The following is a 21,187-nucleotide window of genomic DNA, read 5'->3' as shown; positions in this document are numbered from 1 at the left end:
TATTCTCTTGTTCCTGGGTTGGCCAACACCTCCTCCCTTCCCCTCTTCTCCTCCCACACTCTCATGTCCCTCCGGGACCGTTGGTCCCATTATTTTCTTCTCACATTTTTTGTCCAGCCTATCTTGTCTAGGTGGACCTGCTGATATAGTAATATGTACATAAAATTGGGGATGGTTTTGAGAGCACCAAAGTGGCACATAAGAACATGGCGATGAGGGTAGCAACACCGACAAGCTAACAAACAAAAAAGCCACTGATATACAAAATTTAAAAGAAGAGAAAAAATAAAAATAAAACAAAATCACAGCAAAAAAAAAAAAGCCTGTTAGTAGTTCAAGGTCTATTTGTTGACCTTTAAGAGTGTTTTCCAGATGAGTCTGATGGGGTGCCATGTCCTGGCCCCAAAGTCCATCCTTTATAGTCCCTTGGGACCTCATTGCTCTGCTTCCCCTGCCGCTCCATTGCACGCCCCCAGTGTTTTGCCTCCGTGTGGTGGGGGCAGCTTAGTTGCACATCCCCCACTTTGTCTCCAGTACTTCCCCATGCAGGGTCAGGGTCAGTGCAGGATGTCGCATCTCGCCATGGGGCTGGCTATATGGTCCTCTCTGTACATGGGCCCTTCGAGCTGTGCTATCGTCCTCTGAGCTTGGTGGCCCAGGTGTGCTCCGCTCCGTTCTTCCTCCTTCCTTTGCTTCAGCTTCCTTCTGGGTGTGGTGTGGTAGGTCAGTTCCTTTCCCACACTAGAAGATGTATTTTCATTTTCTGTGCTACTCCTTTAGATGGTGGGGGTCGGGCTAATTCTGGTTAGGGCCGTCATATGGTCCAGTCTCTTTGTGGATTCCTCCGCACTTTAAGTTGCCCTCCTGGTTTGGTGTGTCATGGTGGAATCCGTTTGCATGTTCCAGTTCTGTGGCAACACAACCAATACTCTCGCCCTGGGTGGGTAAGAACCCTGTTTCCCCCGTGCCATCCACCCAGTTTTTCCCCACCCCACTTCTTCCTCCACCTGCCCCCTTCCCCTTCTTTATGCTGGGCTCTCATGTAGCTCCCTAGGTGCGGTCTGCCCTCCCTCCATCTATCTAAGCTTCCACTCGCTTATTGAGAGATAGGTGTTTATTCTTCTATTCCTGCCATGCTGATTGTACTTACCTCAGGGGACTCATGTTATACCTGTCCTTTTGAGTTTGGCTTACCTCATTTAACATGATTCCTTCCAGTTCTTCCCATGAAATAATGTGTTTCATGTGATCGTCCGTGCGTTTCAGTGCTGCATAGTACTCCATTGTGTGTATGTGCCGGAGTTCACTAATCCACTCGTCTATCGATGGAAACTTAGGCTGTTTCCGAGTCTTTGCGATTGTGAATTGTGCCGCAATAAACATTGGAGCGCAGATGACTGGTCGTGTTTTATTTGTTGCTTCCACTGGGTATATGCCCAGTAGAGGGATGGCTGGGTCATAAGGTAGTTTAATTTCCATTTTCGTTAAGTATCTCCAGATTGCCTTCCAAAGTGGCTGTACAAATCTACACGACCACCAGCAGTGGAGGAGGGTTCCTACTTCACCGCAGCCCCTCCAACACGTGTTGCTCTCTGCTTTGCTGATCTGGGCTCGCTTCAGGGTGTCAGGGGGTATCTCATGGCTGTTTTATGTGCATTTCTCTTATGGCTGAGGACCTGGACCACTTTTCCTTCTGAGTCTCCTCCCTAGTGAAAGATCTTTTCCGTTCTTTTGCCCACTTCCTTTTAATTTTTTTGCATTTTATTTCTTCTACTACCATGTGGTTTTTAAGTAGGGTGTTATTCAGTTCCCATATATTTAATGTTCTTCCCCTGATCTTAATATTATTGAATTCTAATTTTATAGTGATTTGGTCAAAGATAAAGCAGCCTGGTGACATCTTAGTTACACTTTGGGCTGTTAACTGAAAGGTCAGCAGTCAGCAGTTCAAAGCCAGTTGGTGTTCCAAAGGAGAAAGACGACAATATTTATTTCCATAAAGATTTATATATTCAGAAACTCATGGGACAGTTCTGCCTTGTCTTATAGGATCATCCTATAGGATGACTCTGAGTTGGCATTAGGTGTTAGTGAATTTGGTTTTGTTTGGGATGGTTTGTATTATTTCAATATTTTATTAAGGCTTGCTTTATGGTCTAACATATGGTCTATACTTGAAAATGATCCATAGAAAGTAATGTGTATTGTGTTTTAGTTGTGTGGTGTTTTCTGTATACATTCCTGATGCCATGTTAGTTGGCTTTATCGAGTTTCTTTTTAGCTGTTCTGTTCTTTATTGAAAGTGAAGGTTTGGAGGCATGAGTAGAGGGAAGCAAGGATCGCAAAGGTTCAGGTTTCCTTTAACACTGAGTAGACCACATCTTTGCAAAGTTGGTCGATGTGCCTAAAACCTGCTTGACTTTCTGTTAGAAGTATGGTAAACATCAGCCTCACACAGGATCCAGGATGAGAAGGGCCAGGGTTTCCTGGGGTGCAAGGAGAGAGGCACTGTGATCATAAGCAGAGTGGCTACGGTGAGCAGACAAATTCAACTTTCCAGAAGAAGCTAAAACCACACAGAAGATTGTGCTGAGGCTTCAGTGTGTTGAGCCTAACTGCTGTCCAAGAGGATGCTGGCCATTACGAGAGGCATGCCTTTTGAACTGGGGCATGATAAGAAGAAAAAGGGTCAGTGATCCAGTTTTAAGCCTTGTTTTAGCTTTTTAATTTGAACATGTTGAATCAATAGAATAATTGCCTGTAGGAAAGGACAGTAATGTTCTTACTTGGAAAAAATAGAAGTGAAGGTGTGTGTGTGTATAATTATCTATTTGTCTTCATTCTGTTAATATTTGTTTCATGTATTTTAGAACCCTTTCATTGAGGACGGAAATATTTATTATGGATAAGCCCTCTTGTTGGATTGATTCTTTAGTTAATACATAATGTCTTTCCTTATCCTTTATGATTGTTTTGGCTTGAAGTCTATCTTATCAGAAAGTAATGTTGTCACTTCTGCTGAATTTTTTTATTAATGCCATTAGCGTGGTTCTCTTCCCATCCTTTAATTTATTTTTATTTTGTGTCTAATGCGAGGCTGCTAAAGTGAGATTTCTCAATATGGCTCCTAAATACATTTCTCTATGGGTCAAATTGATTCAGTGGTAGTGAATTTGGTTTGGTTTTAGTTTGTGACTCTGTTGGATGCATTTCTCTCTATAACTGCCACCAAATGATTGGGTAAGATCATGAAAATAAGGTGTAGATGAGGCTAATTTGAGTATTGGTCAGTTTTTCCAATCTGGATATGAGAGAGCCACTTCAGAAATAGAAACAGAGTACTTTGGGACGATCAAAAATGAAGAACTGCGTCCTTTCTGTGTCTGAAGTGGTCGAGGTACCAGAGCAGAGTAGCTGCACCACTGAGAACATGCAGCGACGAGGGAGGTGGCAAGTAGGTTTCTTGGCCCATGAGGCAGAAACCAAAGGATGATCCATAGAAAATAATGTGTATTGTGTTTTAGTTGCATGGCATACTCCATATACATCCCTGATGCCATGGGAGTTGATTTTATGGAGTTTCTTTTTAGTTGCTCTGTTCTTTATCGACAGTGAAGGTTTCTAAGAGACTGGGGATTAGAGAGAACCTTGGTTGCTGTTTGAGAAGTGAAACTGCTACTGACCAGTCACTGCGACCTTCAGTTACTTTAAATGATCTTGCCTGTGGAAACTTCCATAATTGTGAATATTGTCTGAGTTCATTGTAGCTATTGCAATGAATTATTGAATCCAGCTGAGAAGTAGAGAGTTGTGGAGAAACAACTGGTGTTAGAATAGGGCGAAAGAGAGATGGAGGGGACAGGCATGTCTGATCTCTGCTTGTGGCATTCTGCCTTCCACTGGTGTCGAGTTGGATTTTGCTTCTCTTTTGGATAAACAGAGGATATCAGACATGGCCCCCATGCCATTTTTTTGCATGATGAATCCTGTTTTCTCATTCATTCTACCTCTCTTTTTCTCTTGATTGGTACACTCATTTAATTAGTGATACAAATGAATTTATGGCTGTTATTCTTTGTCTTTTTTTACTGTGGCATTGATTTCTTTTTTCTGGGTACTTTTCTGTACTGAGCTTATTTTCTTATATTTTCTTACTTATTTTTTTCATTGTTGCTAATTTTGTGTTTATGAAGTCCTTATATTTTTCTAGTTTGGTTAGAAAAAGCATTAACTTTGAGATTATCCTGTAATTTTTACCTTCGTAACTTTAAAATGGTCTGTTATATCTGGATATCATTCTGACTTCCTTTCCATTTGGAATAAGTAATTATATCACTTATTCCCTCTTTAAGCTTTATAGTTGTTTTCATTTACAGATGGACTATTCTGATCCTTTATTTTCTGTCTGGTAAAGTTATTTTATTTTGAAAATTCTCTTTCAGAGGGGGTGGTGTTCCTAGATACATAATTTTTGGTTTTCAGGTTTTTCTTTTGTGGTTTGATATATGTCATCCATGGCCTTTTTGCCTACTTGGTTGCTGCTGTGAACTCAGAGTTCAATGTCATAGGTTGCTGTTTGCAAGTACCATTTTGGTTTTTTTTTGTTTTTTCCCTGAGCTGATATCAGTATTTTTTCTCTTTGTTTTTTAAATGTTTTACTATAATCTATCTTGCTGACTTTCTTTTGAGGTCTATTCTGTATGAGGTGCTTAGATTTCATTGATGTATATATTTTCATCTTTCACAATAACAGGGAATTTTCTACTAGCAAATCATTGAGAATTTTCTTTGTCTCTCTGTAGCTTTTTTGTTTCTCCTCTTGTACTAGAATTCCAATCATACATATCAAGCACACGCATATTGTTTTTCATAATTCTTTTTCCTGATAAGCAGATCGAAACCACCAGCTGCTCTTTAGGACAAAACAGAGCTTTCTAGAGACATAGAGTGTTAGGTCTCAGAAGATAAGTGGGGCAGTTCTATCCTGTCCTATGGGGTCGCTAGGAGTTGACAATAACTTGGTGGCAATGAATTTAATTTATATTGCAATATGCTAATATATTCTTCAATGACATCAATTCCACTCTATTGTCCTTTTATTTTTTTGCTTATTTCTAAAATTAACCTACCGGATATCTAATTGTTAAGTTTGTATGCTTTCTTATTGTTTATAAAGATTATTATTTTCTTATATTGTTTCTAGAGTATTGTTGTTTTCCTTCATTTTGTTTGTGATTTCCGTGGGCTACTGGAAGAATATATTTGTGTATGTACGTGAATACATATGTATCTACATATATATAGATAAATACCTTTGAAATTCTACATCAGATAGTTTGTGTAGATGAGATAATTTGCTCTTTATTGTTCACTTGCTTGAACCATCTTATCCTGTTTATTTAACTTGATGATGATGATGTTGTCTGTGACACATTTTTATTTTTCATACTTGTTAATTTATTTGAATATCCAGGCTTATGGGATGGGATTGCTACTTGGAATGGCAGTTTGGCAGTACTGGCCCCTCTTCTGTCTCCATGTTGGTAGAGTAATTAGTGGATTATGGGTACAAGTCTCCTCTTGCTGCTCATGAAGAGCAGCTGCAGGTGGAGTGAGCCATAGTTGTCCATGTCCGATCTTTGACCTAGACATGTAGGACCAAGTGATGACGCTCTTGTTGAGTTGGGCAGTAGGCGGTAGTGTGGTACATATGGCTGATTTGCATAAAGACAACCGCCTACTCTCATCAGAAGTGGCAGAATTTAAAAATAAAGTAAGGAGAAAAAACTGGAAAGAAAAAAGGGCAAATGGTAAAAATGAGTAAAAATCAAGGGATAAGAGGAAGAGGGAAAATGAGTAGAATGAAGAAAAAGGGGTATAGGGGAAAATGAGCAAAAAAAATGAAAGCGGGGGCTCAAACTGTGTTTGCTGCATGCTACCTTTTATCCTGGAGTGGGTCAAGAATCTGGCACACCTCTAGTGGCCGCGGCTGGCATGTGAAATGAGTTTTCTAAGCACATATCCTGTCAGTCACACTTGGACATGGGCCTGGGGCTTCCTTCACTGGGGAATCTGTGCAGTAGATGGCCATGGCTAGCGGGTGGTGTTCTGAGGGCATGGTTAGGTGTGGGGCCAGTAGGGGATTGTCCCGAGTTATCTTGTTGATTGTGGTGAGAGTACACCATATCCCTATTCACCATAAAGTTATGCTAGGGAAAGCAGAAAAGGCAAAAAGCACTTGTATGGTCCCCCTTCACTGTCATGAACCCAGGACACCTCGGTTGGGCCCATAGAGTTAGTCAGTTCTTGTCCAGAATCTGTGGGAGTGCAAGGGAAGAGTACCCAGAGTCCAGAGCTGCCGCTCTGCAGGTCTCCCCGTCCACATGGGCCCACAACCCAAAGTCCTGCTGTTCTCTACTATTGAGTTGTTTGTTCCCTGACACTGGATCCCCCTTCCTCTGTTGTTGCCACTTGCCCCTAGAATTATAGCCCACGTGGCTGTACTTTTCTCTTCCAGATTCAGTCTACATTCTGCTCAACTTGTTTTACTCAAGATCTGGCTACACTGCGTCTCTGTCTCTATCCCAACAGAGTTTCCACGAAGTTGACCTGTCTGTGTGTGTTGCCTGCTGTGTTTCTAAATGGTCAGACGCAGCATGCGGTACCACACTCATTCCTTTCCTCCACTGTTCATGGTCAGGCTTGCTTTTCAATCGGTGTCTTGTCCAATTCTTTATTTCCTTATGTGATATCAGGCTTCTAGTACTATTATCTGATTAGGTGTCACTAGTTGTTTTCCGGGTCTCTATGATAGATGAGTAGAATTTTTAGAATGCTATCTTGTCTCCACCTCTGAGAACTCTTATACTCTCCTGGTGGAAATGAAGAATTGGAAGAACCTTTTTGGAAAGTTATTTGGCATGCTAGTTGAGTTGAAGATGCGTCTATGCTACAATACTTTTGCGTACTCCTGGTTAATTGTTAACCACTCTGCTGCTAACCAAATCTCTGGTAATTTGACCAACCTGCAACTCCTTAGGAGAAAGCTGGAGCAATCTGCTTAGCTTCATAGCCATGGAAATTATATAGAGCAATTAATCTTTGTCCTTTGTTGCTATGAATTAAATTTGATAGCACTGAGGTTTGTTTTGCTTTTTTAACAACACTTCAATTACACTCTATTCATCTTACAAAAATTCTTGTAGAAGCAATGATCAGAGTAGCATTCAGAATAATCAAATTCCAGAAATACCCCAGGTATCCAATAACAATGAAATGAATAATCCTCAATATATACATATAGTTTAATACAGTAGATAATGAAAAGATAGTGCACCCTGTAAACACATAACATAAACAACACAGCTCATGAAAATATTGAACAAATGAAGACAAAAACATATTTATAGCATTGTTTTACATATGTATAGTTTTTTAATGATAATTTGACTTATCGAAACATTCTTTATTATTCTTTGTCATATCATATGAATAGTTTTAAAGACCTGGCGGTGCAGTGATTATGCATTGGACTGTGATACGCATGCTTAGCACTTTGAAACCACCAGCCGCGCCAGCTCGGTGGGAGAAAGACTGGGCTTTTCACTCCAGGAAACAATCACAGTCTCGGAACCCCTTCAGGGGTTGCTGTGAGTCAGCACTGACTAGATGGCAGTGAATTTGGTTATTTTTGTTGTTGTTGTTGTTGTTGTTATAAGCTTCAGAATAGTGAATATCCCTTGGGGAAGTGAGAAGTTTGGTAGCAGGGCTTCTGAAATTCAAACATCTTCTATTTTTAAGAAAATCAGATATTACATGGAATACTTTATAATTGCACATGCAGACGATCTACAGTTTTCTGTGTTTATGTGGCATTTCACAATAAAAAACAAAGTGTTTAAAGAGAGTGTTGACAAGTCAACATTTTAAAAAATATTTATAGCTACAACTTAATTTTTCAAGAAAGACCTATAATGCATACATCCATTTGTTCCTTCACTGGAGCTTAAGTAGAACACCAATGTCCTCACTATCTTTCTAATGAGGAGTTCAGTCTGTTAGTGGATGACCTGATTCACTTACTAGTAAAGGCTTTTCTGATAAATAAATTAATATACCTCAGTTCTAATGATAGTATGATATATAGGTAAAAATGTTTCATTAATAAAATGTCCACTTAGAAAACTCTTCAATCTCTACCAGGGAATAACAATAGTTGATAACGTTAGTAAATAGAATAATTTTGGGACTGTCCCTCAAATTGTGAAATAAAATTACTTATATATTTATTACTTTTTATAATTCAAGCAATTTAAAATATATGTGAATATACAGTATCTCATATGAAATCCTTTGTCTATACAGAATTATATCTGTATACTTAAGCTTAATATGTATAGAAATCATATGAATAATGTAGGATAGAAATAATGGAAGACGCATTATAAATGTCTTGATATATTCATGAACATTTTTGTTATATGCCTTTGTAAATCCTCAACAATGAAAATTAGATCAAACAATTTAATTAGGTTTGATAAGTCTCTATGATTAATATGGCAATATATCACTTGGTGGTTTTATTTTTAAATAAATTTATTTAAACAACAAAACGACTCATTTGGTCCTCAATTCATGAACATGCATCAATAACAAGAATTAGAATATTTATTTATCAATAGTAAAACCTGAATTTTAAAACTTTATCAAAGAAAAATAATAAGAGACAGTGATGTTTATATAGCCCTGTGACCACATCATTTTGAAGGCCAAGCTATTCATCACCCTAGTATTCATTATTTCATTGGCTGGGCCCAAGTTTAGATGACCTATGTTATTCACACTCCCTGAGGGACTCTAGGTTGGGTAGAAGAATATTTTCTAAAGATAATTAAATTGACAGGGTGGAACAGGAGAGAATCACGTCAATGGAACCTACTTCATGGTTATTTATAAGCAATTCTAAAAATTATTTGAAATAACTTAGAATCAATTAGATCTGTCTACCTCTCTTATATGTTGGTAGTTTATTTTTATGAATAAAAGACACACTAAAATCTCTACTGTTACTGGTGGTGCTGGCACTAAACCAGTTCTGATTCACAGCGACTCTGTGTACAACAGACGAAACCCTGTCAGGTCCTGTAACATCCTCACAATTGTTGCTATATTTCAGCCCACTGTTTTGGTCACTGTCTCGTTCATCTCTTTGAGGCTTTTCCTCTTTTCACGGACACCCTACTTGACCAAGAATGGTGTCATTCTCCAAGGAGTGGTCCTTCCTGAAAATATGTCCAAAGTTCAAAGAACAAAGGTATCGCTGTTGTTGCTTCTAATGGGCATCTGGATGTATTTCTCCCAAGACACTCTTCTGGCAGCCCATGAGAGATTCCGTACTCTTCTTCAACTCCAGCATCCAAAGGCATCCATTTCTCTTTGGTCTTCCTTATTCCTTGCCCAGCATTCACTGCCAGGTGAGGACAGTGTAAGAGCCAGAGCTTGGGTCCAGCACAATTAGTCCCTCTAAGTGGCATGTGTGCTTTTAAAGACTTTAGTCTGACAACATATTCCCAGTGCAATACATACGTCATTTGAGTTCTTGACTGCTGCTTACAGAAATGTTGATTGTGGGTCCAAATAAGTTGAAATCCTAGCTAATTTCAGAGTTTTCTCTATTTATTGTGATTTTGCTCATTGTTTCAGTTATGAAGACTTTTTAAATTTAATTCTCATACAATAATTAAATAAAATATGCAAGTAAATAACTGCTGCAGGTTTAGAATTCTGGTTAAAAGATTCCCTGAGTTCACCTCAAGAAAATATTCTTATTTTGGCAATTAATCGTGAAATCTTCCCTCCTGTCAGTGACTCCCAGGAACATTGAACTTGACCTGCACCTAGAAACTTATACAGATAACCTCACTAACAGTAAAGGTAAGTCGTCACCTTTAACAATGATGCATTCTGAGGGACTCTGGGGGGGGTACTAGTTATACACAGGGCGGCGATCCTCAACGTTCTCAGTTTGAAACCACCAGAAGCTTGGCAGGAGAAAGATGGTATTTTCTACTCTTTAAACTTAGAAACTCACAGAGCCACGTCTACCCTGCCATAGAGGGTGACTATGAATCAGTGTTGACAGGATGACAGTGCGTTGAGGCTGTGCATGATGGAATTCGGTTTTCTTTTAAATAATAAGACAGCTAAAGTTTTTAAGTGTTACTATACTCATATATGACATTGGGTTTGTTAGTTTAGGTTATTAACATATGCATTTTAAGAGGAAGAAATTGAAGCATGGAAAGGTAAATCAATTGTCCAAGATGACAAAACCAATAAGTGGGAAATTCAAGTAACTTTATACAAGTTGCCTGTGAGACAGATACATAAATGGATAAAGTCTAACCCTAATATCATGTACTCAATTAAGTTAAACCATATCACATTGTCAATATACTGTAGATACACTTCCAGAGCATCATCAAATAAAAAATAAAGTAGTGTGCCATAGTCTTGAAAAGCAATGCTGCCTGTCACATCATAAATCTATCTCAATTAGGATTGCTGGTTAGTTCTTAACAAAATACAACCAAAACCCAAAAAGCTGATGACACATGATTTTTTGGAAAGGTGATTTTGCTGTGGTGGTATTACTTAAAAATGGTAAATACAAGGACAATGACACGATCCATATTACTGATATTGCCTTTTGACTTTACTAGAATGTCACACAAGGCTATTATTGATTTTTAATTAAACCTTTGAGATTCTGTGCAATTTAAACTTTGAAATATTGCATTAAATATTAATTATTACTGATATTGTTTGGCACGTTTAAGCGTTCATCTTAAAGCAAGTGCTTGTCTCTCCTTATTCCCAACCTTGGGAATGACAAACATTGACACACATTTTATTGTATATTATGTGACTTTAACAAACTTTGCTTTTTCTAAGGGATGTGAGCCTCATAGTATAAACCAGAGGACAATTCTTTACTTGGTACTTGGTATTCCAATATAATAAACTAGCGAGGAGATTTAGTTCAATTGGACATTAATGGCAAAATAGAATTCCTCTCAGGTAGATATACATAAGTTGAATGCAAACACCCGATTATAATGGTCTACAAAAAACAATACATTGACTTTGTAAAAAGTTGTTTCAGTCATTCCAAAGACTGACGTAATTCTAGCCATTCTTTAATGTAAAAAATATTGTCAAGTAAGATGTATCAATGTAAGTGATATATTTCAGTAACTCACTTTTAGTATTTTTTCTTTTGTTGTGTTTGAAAGTCATTTAGGTACACTTTAGGTACCTATCACCCACGTCTTAAGCAAACTCATTTTGAAAATGAACTCAAACATCAGAAATTATCCAGTATCTTTCATTCTAATGCTTTTTATAAACGTCACTGCCATAAAGCATAGGGAACTATGCACAGAAACGATTAGTATTGTAGTTACCCTTCGACCCTAACATGTAGCTTTGGCTCTGTTCCCAACATTTCTGTTTTTAAACTTTTGCACCAACAATGCTCTTCTTTATTCACAAAGCCATTTTTTTAAATGATCAATTGCATATATATCTAAAAAGAATTGGGATGTTGCTTGTCAAAAACAAATAGCTCTTAGAGAGCTATTGGTTTTGTGCCAAAGCTGTCTGCGTTTCAACAGATTGGATTGGTTAAGGAAGAAGCAATAAACAGCCTATCAACAAGCATTTATACAGATGTTAATGCAATTAAATTTCTGTTTAGGTAACATATATGCCAAAATACAATTTTATTTGTGAGGTATGATGCAATAACTTCTTTAAAAAACACACATAGACCATTTATGCTTTCTAATGTAAATTATATCCTCAGTGTTTCCAGCATGAGATGCATAGAATCAGCCATTTTTATCGATGTTCCAAAAGTATTTTCATTCCCTAAGCTTTGCTCAGCATACATCCTGCCTTCCAAAAGCCATCAGTAAAGAAATAGACTCCTCTCCACCCACGAAACTGAAGTATTTTATTATATTACTGAAATAAGCCATTAAGGAAAGAGAAGATAGTAGTGGGAAAGCTTCCATATGTATTAAAAATGTAAATAATTAGCTTACTTTTGTATGTGTGTGCCCTAAATGATAATTGAATATTACTTACCCTCAGTGTAGGGTTCTATGGTATATTGAAATTTTTAGATGCTGATTTATTTGAAGCATATGGGTTTAATGAAAAAATTTACTCCACTTTTCATGACAGAAAGAACAATAGGTCCATTAATTTTTAAAAGCACTTAAATTATTTTAGTGAACGTCTTAAAGTTGAATGGCTTTTCTACAATGTAAAAAAGACCTGTATAAAGAAGTTGCCTTTTAGAAAAATGTGTAATTTTAATGACCAATTTTTACCCAAATACAATTCTGACTTTCAAAGCTGAATTTCTAGTACCAGAATTAAGTGTATCTGGGTTAGACATGTGTTTTCTTTAACAATGCCCAGCTTGGCTTACATGCTAAATATATCTACATTCTTGGGCCACCAGGGAAAATATGTATCTACTTAACAATCAATCATTGATTTGACTGATATTTTTGCAGAGTATCAATGTTGTGCCGTTCTGTGTCTTAGAATGAGCAGACCTAACCTAGATCGGAATATGGTGGTTTAAGATTAGGGAGATTATCCCAAGGAGTGGACCTTCTACACTGAGATTTAAAACAGAAAACATAGTTAGCCTGATAAATATGCAATGCACCGGTAGGCTTGGGTAAAGGCCTGTAGGAAAGGAAGCGAGGCTCTTGCAGGATCAGGGCAAAACCAATTGTATGTGCAGATGAAACGAAGGTCTGTGTGGAAGCAAAAGGTTTTGAACATTAGCCAACAGCAATGGGGAGAAGCATTGAGCTGAGTGAAACTATGAAATAAATCTATGCTTTAGGAAGATCATCTGCACCATGCAAACATACAGATGGGCGCAAGACCCAAAGCAGAAAGGTCAACTGAAAGACTATTGCCGGAATCTAGAGAAGAGATGGCGATGGCCCGCACTAAGATACTAAAATACAAACAGACGCCTTGGGGGTGGAAGTGATTTGACAGATTCAAGCTCATTTAGGAAGTGAAACACTAGAGCTGGGGATAAAGATAGGTGAGAGCTTATAATGCCACTCTTATTTCTGAGCTATACATTGGTTCTCCCTAGAATTATCATTTTGGGAAACTGAGACCACAGTGGATTGTAAGCATGAGTTCACCATTTGGACATCCTCCTTTGTTCCAGTGGCTTTGAGTGCAAAGGGAAGAGGGAAGGGGATAGAAGAGCTTGTGGGAATAGAATCAGCAGGGAGAGTGTGACTCAACTAAGACAGGTCCACACGCGACCCCCAGAGCAAGGACCCTGAGACATAAAAAGGCTAAGAAGGCAAGAAAAGACCTTAAAAAGATTGTTGCGTACAGAGGAGAATCAGGAGAATATAATGAAAGAGAAGGCAAATGGCACAGCCTTTGGAGAAAGAAGCGTGGACAAAATGTGTAACACCATAGAGGGCATCGAGTCGGTAAGAAGATGGTACAGTTACAAAGATTCTGAGCCGTTGATGATCTTGGTATGGAAGATTCCATTGGAGTGGTGTGTACGAATCCATATGGCAGAGGGCTGGCAATAATAATAATGCTACACACAGGCTACACTTTGCTGGTATTTTAGGAAGTCTCATTAGGGAAGTAGAGAGACAAGAGGGAAGCTAGGACAGGAGGGAAGCTGGGACAGAGGGCATTTCCTTGTGTTGTGTTTGTTTCAGTTTTGGTTTTTCACATGAGAATGGCTTTAGAATGTAAAGACAAATTATGGAAAGAAGCCACTTTTGAAAGGGATGGAAAACACAGGGAAAGCGGATGGAGAGTGATCCTGGATTGTGTGGAAGTGTTCGTGTCCAAAGCAGTTGAGGTATTGGACTAAGGGGGAGGGTAACTTCTTTAACTGTGAGAGGAAAGCGATGTACCTTTGCATGTATTTCACCACACACAAGCCTGCTCTTAGGGTTCCCAATGGAGCCTGCAGTAATGAAGGGGCAATGGCAATGAAAGGGTGGGGCCAGAGGCAAAGGAAACCTAGGAAGTAATAAGACCTAGTGTGCTGCATAAGGAACAAAAAAATTACAGGTAACTTGGAAATTCAAGATAAACAACGGATTTTACAGGATGATGATTATAAAAATAAGGTGCGACCGTGAAGCTCAAGAAACCTTGGATATGAGAACAAGATAGAGGCTAGTGACAAGCAGTCCTCTAGGCCTCAAGCCCCTTAGTTAGCAGTGCCTCGCTCGCTGACTGTGTGTAGATAGCAGTGCCTCGCTCGCTGACTGTGTGTAGATAGCAGTGCCTCGCTCGCTGACTGTGTGTAGATAGCAGTGCCTCGCTCGCTGACTGTGTGTAGATAGCAGTGCCTCGCTCGCTGACTGTGTGTAGATAGCAGTGCCTCGTTCGCTGACTGTGTGTAGATAGCAGTGCCTCGCTCGCTGACTGTGTGTAGATAGCAGTGCCTCGTTCGCTGACTGTGTGTAGATAGCAGTGCCTCGCTCGCTGACTGTGTGTAGATAGCAGTGCCTCGCTCGCTGACTGTGTGTAGATAGCATAAATCAGGAGTTCTCTTGACAATGGAACATCTTAAGGAGCCTGAAAGGAAGCAATCAATGTCTGATTCCAAGGTCCTGCAGAGAAGAGTTTTATGACAAGAAAATGGCCAGTATTGTTAAATTCGGCATAGAAATCGATGATGATAAAGGGAAAATAGAGTTTTTTAGATAAGAGAGTTTAGGAATTTCACAGGTAAAATTTCATTTTGTCAAAATCAGATTACTGTAAATAAATGAAAATGGAAGAGTGTACTTAAAGAATTAGTGACTTATTTCTTGTTGGACTAAAGAAAATATGGAGTATAGAATTTGTCCCTGAAATTTTTTATGACTCTTGCAGTAATTGAATTTGAACACTCAAACATATAATTTTGAAGGGGAAATGATCGATCTCTTAAAACATTTTTATCAAGTAAGTACTCTACAAAAGAAAGTCATCCATTTTAAAATTAGGATTTAAAAAAGGAGTTATGAATGGTTATTTAAAAATAAAAAGGGAAATACTTTGAGTAATAGATAAAGTAAGAAAACAAATCAGATTTTTCACAATGTGAAACCTGTTGTCATTGTTACTGGGCGCCATGGTGTGAATTCTCACTCCTATGGACCTCGGTGACCAAGTAGAACTGCCCCAGGGAGTTTTTTAGGATTGAAGCACTCACTGATGAAAAGAAAAGAAAATCTTCTCAAAGTTGCACCAGTAAGCAACATCAAGATAAACAGAAAATACTGGAGTTGTCAAGGCATGGCAGCAGCAATTAAAATATCATAGCCCTGTGTTGGAAAAATCTGCTGCAGAACAGGCCTTGAAGTGTTAAAAAGTGAAGATGTTACTTTGAGAATTAAGGTTCCTCTGACTCAAGCCATGGTCCTTTCATACACCTTAAGTGCACGCTACAGCTGGACAAGGAAGATTGAATTCCAAAGAACTGATGCCTTTGGATTAGCATGTTGGTGAAGAATATTGAATATGCCATGGCCTGCCAGAACAACAAGCATATCTGTCTGAGAAGAAGTAAAGCCATTATGCTCCTTGGAGACAAGGGTGGCGAGACTTCATAGCAAAAATTTCAGACGTAGTTTGGAGGACATCATGCTTGGGGCCAGTGGAAAAGAGGAAGAACTTCAAAAAGATGGAGTGACACAGTGGTCAAATTAGCAGTGACTGCGAGGATAGCAGAAGGCCAGCACTGTGGCACTCTATTATACACGAGGTCCCTAGGAGTTGGCACTGATTGATGGCGCTCAGTGATAACAACGGTCTTCAAGGCAGCACACCCCCAAGTCCTTTCTCCCAGCGGAGTTATTGATGGGTTAAAGCCATTAACCTTTGGGGAGCAGAGAAGCACTTAATCATTTCTCCACCAGGACTCCTTGTATGACCTATAGTTAGTAAATAATATAGTTCAGCATCTCCCTCAGTAGAAACATGTAAATTAATACCATAAGTACACAATATTATATTCTCAAATGATCAACAATTTTATTTGACATCCAATTTTGAGCAGGAGCTCAATAAAATGAATTACCTCATACAGCAAGAAGTGAATTGGTGAAACCTTTTAAAAACTGCTTAATAATAGCATTATCAAGTGCCTCAAAATATTTTATCTTTAATCCTCTATGAAAAAATGGATTAATTAAAGATAACTAAAAATCAACCATGTAAAAATCTGATAGATAATAGGGCACAACCTTCACAACTCTATGTAAGATGAGATTCCAATTACTTCCTGGTCTTTTAACAAAGATCAAGTGTAGGTGAGATTTGCATTACATATGAACATAAGTCAAAAAGTACTAATAACAGGGTTTTAGTTCCTGCATGCATACATACATAAATTTACCCCCAAAAGCACGTTTAAATATAGCTCTACACTAAGTGAATGGCTGCCAGAAAGTTCTCTCAGTAATACACTTATCTTAGACTTTTACAATCCCTTCAAACATAATGTCCATTACAAACATGGGCTTTCCAGGGGAGCTGCCGGGACAGTTCAATTCACGGCACGGACGCCGTCTCTGAAGATGGGGCAAATATTATTTGGAATTCCAAAGGGGTATTGGCAGTCTTCACAGGCTGTCTAGAAGGGCACAGGATGACTACATGGCCTGGTTTGAAGTTTTATGAAAATTAAACACTGCGCTAGTCCTCCTACTTGAGATGGTATAAGTGTAATTTCTTTTGCAGTGTTCAAGAAATGAGCCTAACATTCTCCTTACTAGTGAGGGATCTGATGAGTTCTGAAATGGTTTAAAAGACAATCACTTCCAGCATTTGAATTACAGGGCCTTCAAGTACATTCATCCTATCCCCACCCCACCCCCCACCCATGCCTGTTCTGTTTCTTACATTGAGCTCATGCCAATCCACCAATCTGTATCCTAGGGTTAAAATGCTTAGATGAATCTTAGCTGATAAAATCTCTCTTTTTAACCCAGGACTTGTTTAGAACCTTGGCTGAGTTCTGAAGTAAAACCACTTAGTGTTTACGGGGTGTTGTTGTAGAACTGAGGAAAACGTTCCAAAAGGAGTGCTTTAAAAGGTGATATAAGAGAAGTGACAATTGCAAGTATATGCCATTATTTCTAACACAGAAAGACCAACATTAATGTCATTTTAAACTAAAAGTACAAGTGTTAGCGAAGGATTCTTTATATATTAAAAATATGTAAGAGTCTACCCATGAGTTAATTATCAAAGTCCCTGTGTGCCCAGTCTTTTCAGTCACAGTGCTCGTGGAGCCTGCATCTGGCAGCTGTAGTCACGGAAGGCTAGGGTACTGCCGTGGAAGAGGCTTAGGGTACTGTCGTGGAAGAGACTTAGGGTACTGCCGTGGAAAAGGCTTAGGGTACTGCCGTGGAAGAGGCTTAGGGTACTGCCGTGGAAGAGGCTTAGGGTACTGCCGTGGAAGAGACTTAGGGTACTGCCATGGAAGAGACTTAGGGTACTGCCGTGGAAGAGGCTTAGGGTACTGCCGTGGAAGAGGCTTAGGGTACTGCCGTGGAAGAGACTTAGGGTACTGCCGTGGAAGAGACTTAGGGTACTGCCGTGGAAGAGGCTTAGGGTACTGCCGTGGAAGAGGCTTAGGGTACTGCCGTGGAAGAGACTTAGGGTACTGCCGTGGAAGAGACTTAGGGTACTGCCGTGGAAGAGACTTAGGGTACTGCCGTGGAAGAGACTCGCTGCTTGGTAGCTCCCAAGCATTACAGCACCAATACCTGCCGGCGTTTAGTTTCTCTATTCTTACAAAACTATCGATTACAAATGATGTCTGGGCATAGGTTCATGGTCAGCCCTTACATGTGAATAATTAGTTATTCATTATACCAGCTATGGAGGTGTTCGCTTGGGCTAGGGACGGGGAGGCTGTGGCTATGCCAGAAACACAAGAGGACATGAGAAGGAACAGGATTTTAATTTTTAATTTTACCAAGTAACATAGAGTTTAACGAGACAATGCATCCTGGTTTTTACCTTTCCTGTGACTTTATCCAACGTCTCGTGAGATGAAAATCTAGATTCCTTTAGTTAGCTGCAACAATGATTTTGTAGGGAAAACACAGGTATTGAATGACAAATGGTAACTTGTGTTTCTAAGAATATGAACATCAAACATTCAAAACGGGCTTTATGACTTAATTTGTTTTCAAACAGGTTAGAAATAGAAGATTTCTTTGGTACTAAGCAGTGAAAGAATACTTTAAGTTAATCAACTGACATTGTTGATGTCAGTTTTTAAACTACAGGATTTGTATGAGTTTAATTGCTAGGAGTCGTTTTTCAAGAGTGTCTTTTTTTCCTGTTATACTGTAATTGAAGCCTATAAATCTAACCAGTTGTTAAAAGGCGATGATGGCACCAAGCAAGAAGCTGTCTGAAAGGTCAAGTCAGAGGAGGGATGCCCTCAAACAACAGGCCTTCCCCATACCTCGGAAACACATGGCATTGACACGGCAACATCTACACACACCCACACAGACAATACGTTTTACTTGTGAATATAAAGATCCGGGGCTTCTTGCTCATCATCGTATTGAATTATTACTATCATATGTGTTCCCTTGTATCGTTCCTTCAAAGGAGCTCAGGTGGCTGCATGCTGCGAGTCAGTGGTTTGCCAACCTACTAGCAGTTCTGCTGGAGTAAGATGAGACTGCATGCTCCTGTGACAGTTAATTCTGAGAGACTCCAAGGGCAAGCTCCACTCTGTCCTACCCGGTTGCCACCAGTTGAAATTGCCTCAGTGACAGTGAGTGAGTGAGTGAGTGAGTGAGTGAGTGAGTGAGTGAGTGAGTGAGTGAACGAGCAAGTGAGCGAGTAAGTGAGCAAGTGAGCACTAGCCACTCAATCAGAGCAAGATGTGCCAGTCAGTTTTCATAAAGCTTGAAGCCGTTCACATCCTAGGGACAGTTCTACTCTGTCCTCCATACAGGTGCTATGAGTCAGAATTGATTCAACCCTTATGGGTTGTTACATTTTTTTCAAAGCTCATCTTCATTGCTCTACTTGCTCTCTCCACATGTGAAATAGCTTATATGGCACCAAAAATGGCACAAACACATTGCCATTAAGCCAGTCGCCACTCATAGCAACCCTATGGAACCATGTAGAACTGGCCCCCGGTGAGTTTCTGAGGCTGAAAATATTTCCAGGAGCAGAAATCTCCCTACCGAAGAGCAGCTCCTGCTTTTGAACACTGGGACCTGTGGTTAACAGTCCAATGTGTCATCTACTACTCCCTGATGGCTCCTTTTCTATGGTACAAAGATAGTGCAAAAGGTACCGAACATGCATCCTTTTGATACTATATGTATTTTAATACAAATAGCCCCCTGCCTGCTAATGAAGACACTGAAAAACCCTTTAAAATGATGGATGCATGAAAGTAATTTCTTTTTTTTTAATGTGTGTTTTAACTTCAAGCAAAAACAACACTTAATTTGCAAGTGCCTGGCATTCCTTTTCTTACAGATGACTTGCTGTTGATGATGTTGTCAGGTGACAAATGAGCCGATTTCAGCGTATAATAACCCCTGTTCAACACAATGAAACTTTGCCCGGTCCTGCGCTATGCTCGCATTTGTTATATTTGAGCCCAACTCATTGTTCCAGAGCTCCCAGTCTCTTTGTTCTTCTTTCTTGTCATAAAATTGTTTCCGTTGACTAAACTGTTGATTAAGCTTGGTCTCTCCAAATAAACTAGTTCGATATTGCTTTTCTAGGTAAAGAGGAAGAATTTATCCGCAGAGACACCACTGCACGTGAAAAGCTGGAAGAGCGTAGAGAATACACATATGAATGGCTACACACCCAGGTCGGGGTTCATGAAACAACTAGTTCCAGAAATATGAAAGGGTGAGGTCATTTCCTTTCAATTAGATTTTTATATTGTAAACATATCTTGAAAAGTGAAACGTAGGTTAATTGTGCTAAAACAAACATGACTTTATAGCCAAAGGCCAATACACCAGGTTGCCAGATTCTAGAAAAACCTCCTGTAGAGAATAGATTTCATCACTCTGTATTGTCCATCCTGAAATGATCAGGCAGAAGCCTCTTTCAGTACTGCATAAAGGCAGCAGATGAATCACACAAATGATTCTCCTTTAAAAAGTAAAGTGCATGGTATCCATTAACTACCCGCATTTTAAAACAGCATATATGCTACAGATTATATTTAGTTTTATTTTTATTGACATGTATAAACTTGTGATTTAATATAGAATTCAATCTGGTCATTAAGTTAATAGTCACATACCTAATTTTTAATGTCTCTAAGAGTCTGTTTTCTTTCCTCTATAGTGAGATGATAATATCTAGATCATTGAGTTGGGCTAGTTCAGAGTATTGTGGATATCAAATGTTTATATCCCCTAGCAACAAACTAGGTGCTTTGTCCATAATCATGCTAAATTTTGTTGTTGTTGCTGTTGTGTTATTGCATTGATGTACTTTAAAGCATAATATAGATGCATAACCACGGTACCAAATTTAAAGGAAATAAAATCCAAGAATGGCATTTTTTTCTTTATATATTTTCAAGACTTTCCTTTTAACTAGATATACACCCACCCCAAAAAGTATGACTAACACTCTCTTTATGAAGCCCTGGTGGAGCTGTAGGTTAAGCATGGCACCGATAGCTGTGATGGGGGTCATTCAAATCCATCAGCTGCTGTGGGGGAGAAAGATAAGATTTTCTGCTCCCCTAAGATTGATAGTCTCAGAAACCCGAAATAGGGTCATTATGAGTTAGAATCAACTTGTTGACAGTGAATTTATTTTGCTTTGTTTCACTTTTGTTTTGTGTTAGTGGGCTAACTATGCAAACCAGTATTAAATCTAAATAGAGATAAAACATTGGAAATGTTTCTAAGCATTATGAGCAATAGCTGCTTTACCTACGTAACAAGCAAACCAAAATCAGTTAGCACTGAGTTGGTTAAACTTACAATCATCCTCCAGGACAGAGAAGAATTGCTCCCTGGGGTTTCCAAGGGTGAACACATTTATAGAAACAGGTGAACACACCTTTCTCCCTCGGAGCGGCTTGTGGATT

The 21,187-nt window shown here is 39.1% G+C and overlaps 1 protein-coding gene across 1 annotated transcript in view; it reads left to right on the top strand.

The window, feature by feature from the left end:
- The window catches only part of LRRIQ1 (leucine rich repeats and IQ motif containing 1), a 229,613-nt gene that overhangs the window by 186,155 nt on the left and 22,271 nt on the right, over window positions 1-21,187 (top strand). Inside the window, 1 exon segment of the mRNA XM_075553220.1 lies at window positions 19,851-19,983. Within this exon segment, the coding sequence (XP_075409335.1) occupies window positions 19,851-19,983 (133 nt within the window).

This window comes from Tenrec ecaudatus, chromosome 6 (genome assembly GCF_050624435.1).
Source record: "Tenrec ecaudatus isolate mTenEca1 chromosome 6, mTenEca1.hap1, whole genome shotgun sequence".
NCBI classification, from domain to species: Eukaryota; Metazoa; Chordata; class Mammalia; order Afrosoricida; family Tenrecidae; genus Tenrec; species Tenrec ecaudatus.
Note: the sequence above shows the minus strand (reverse complement) of the source record. Positions and strands in the feature narration are given on the sequence as shown.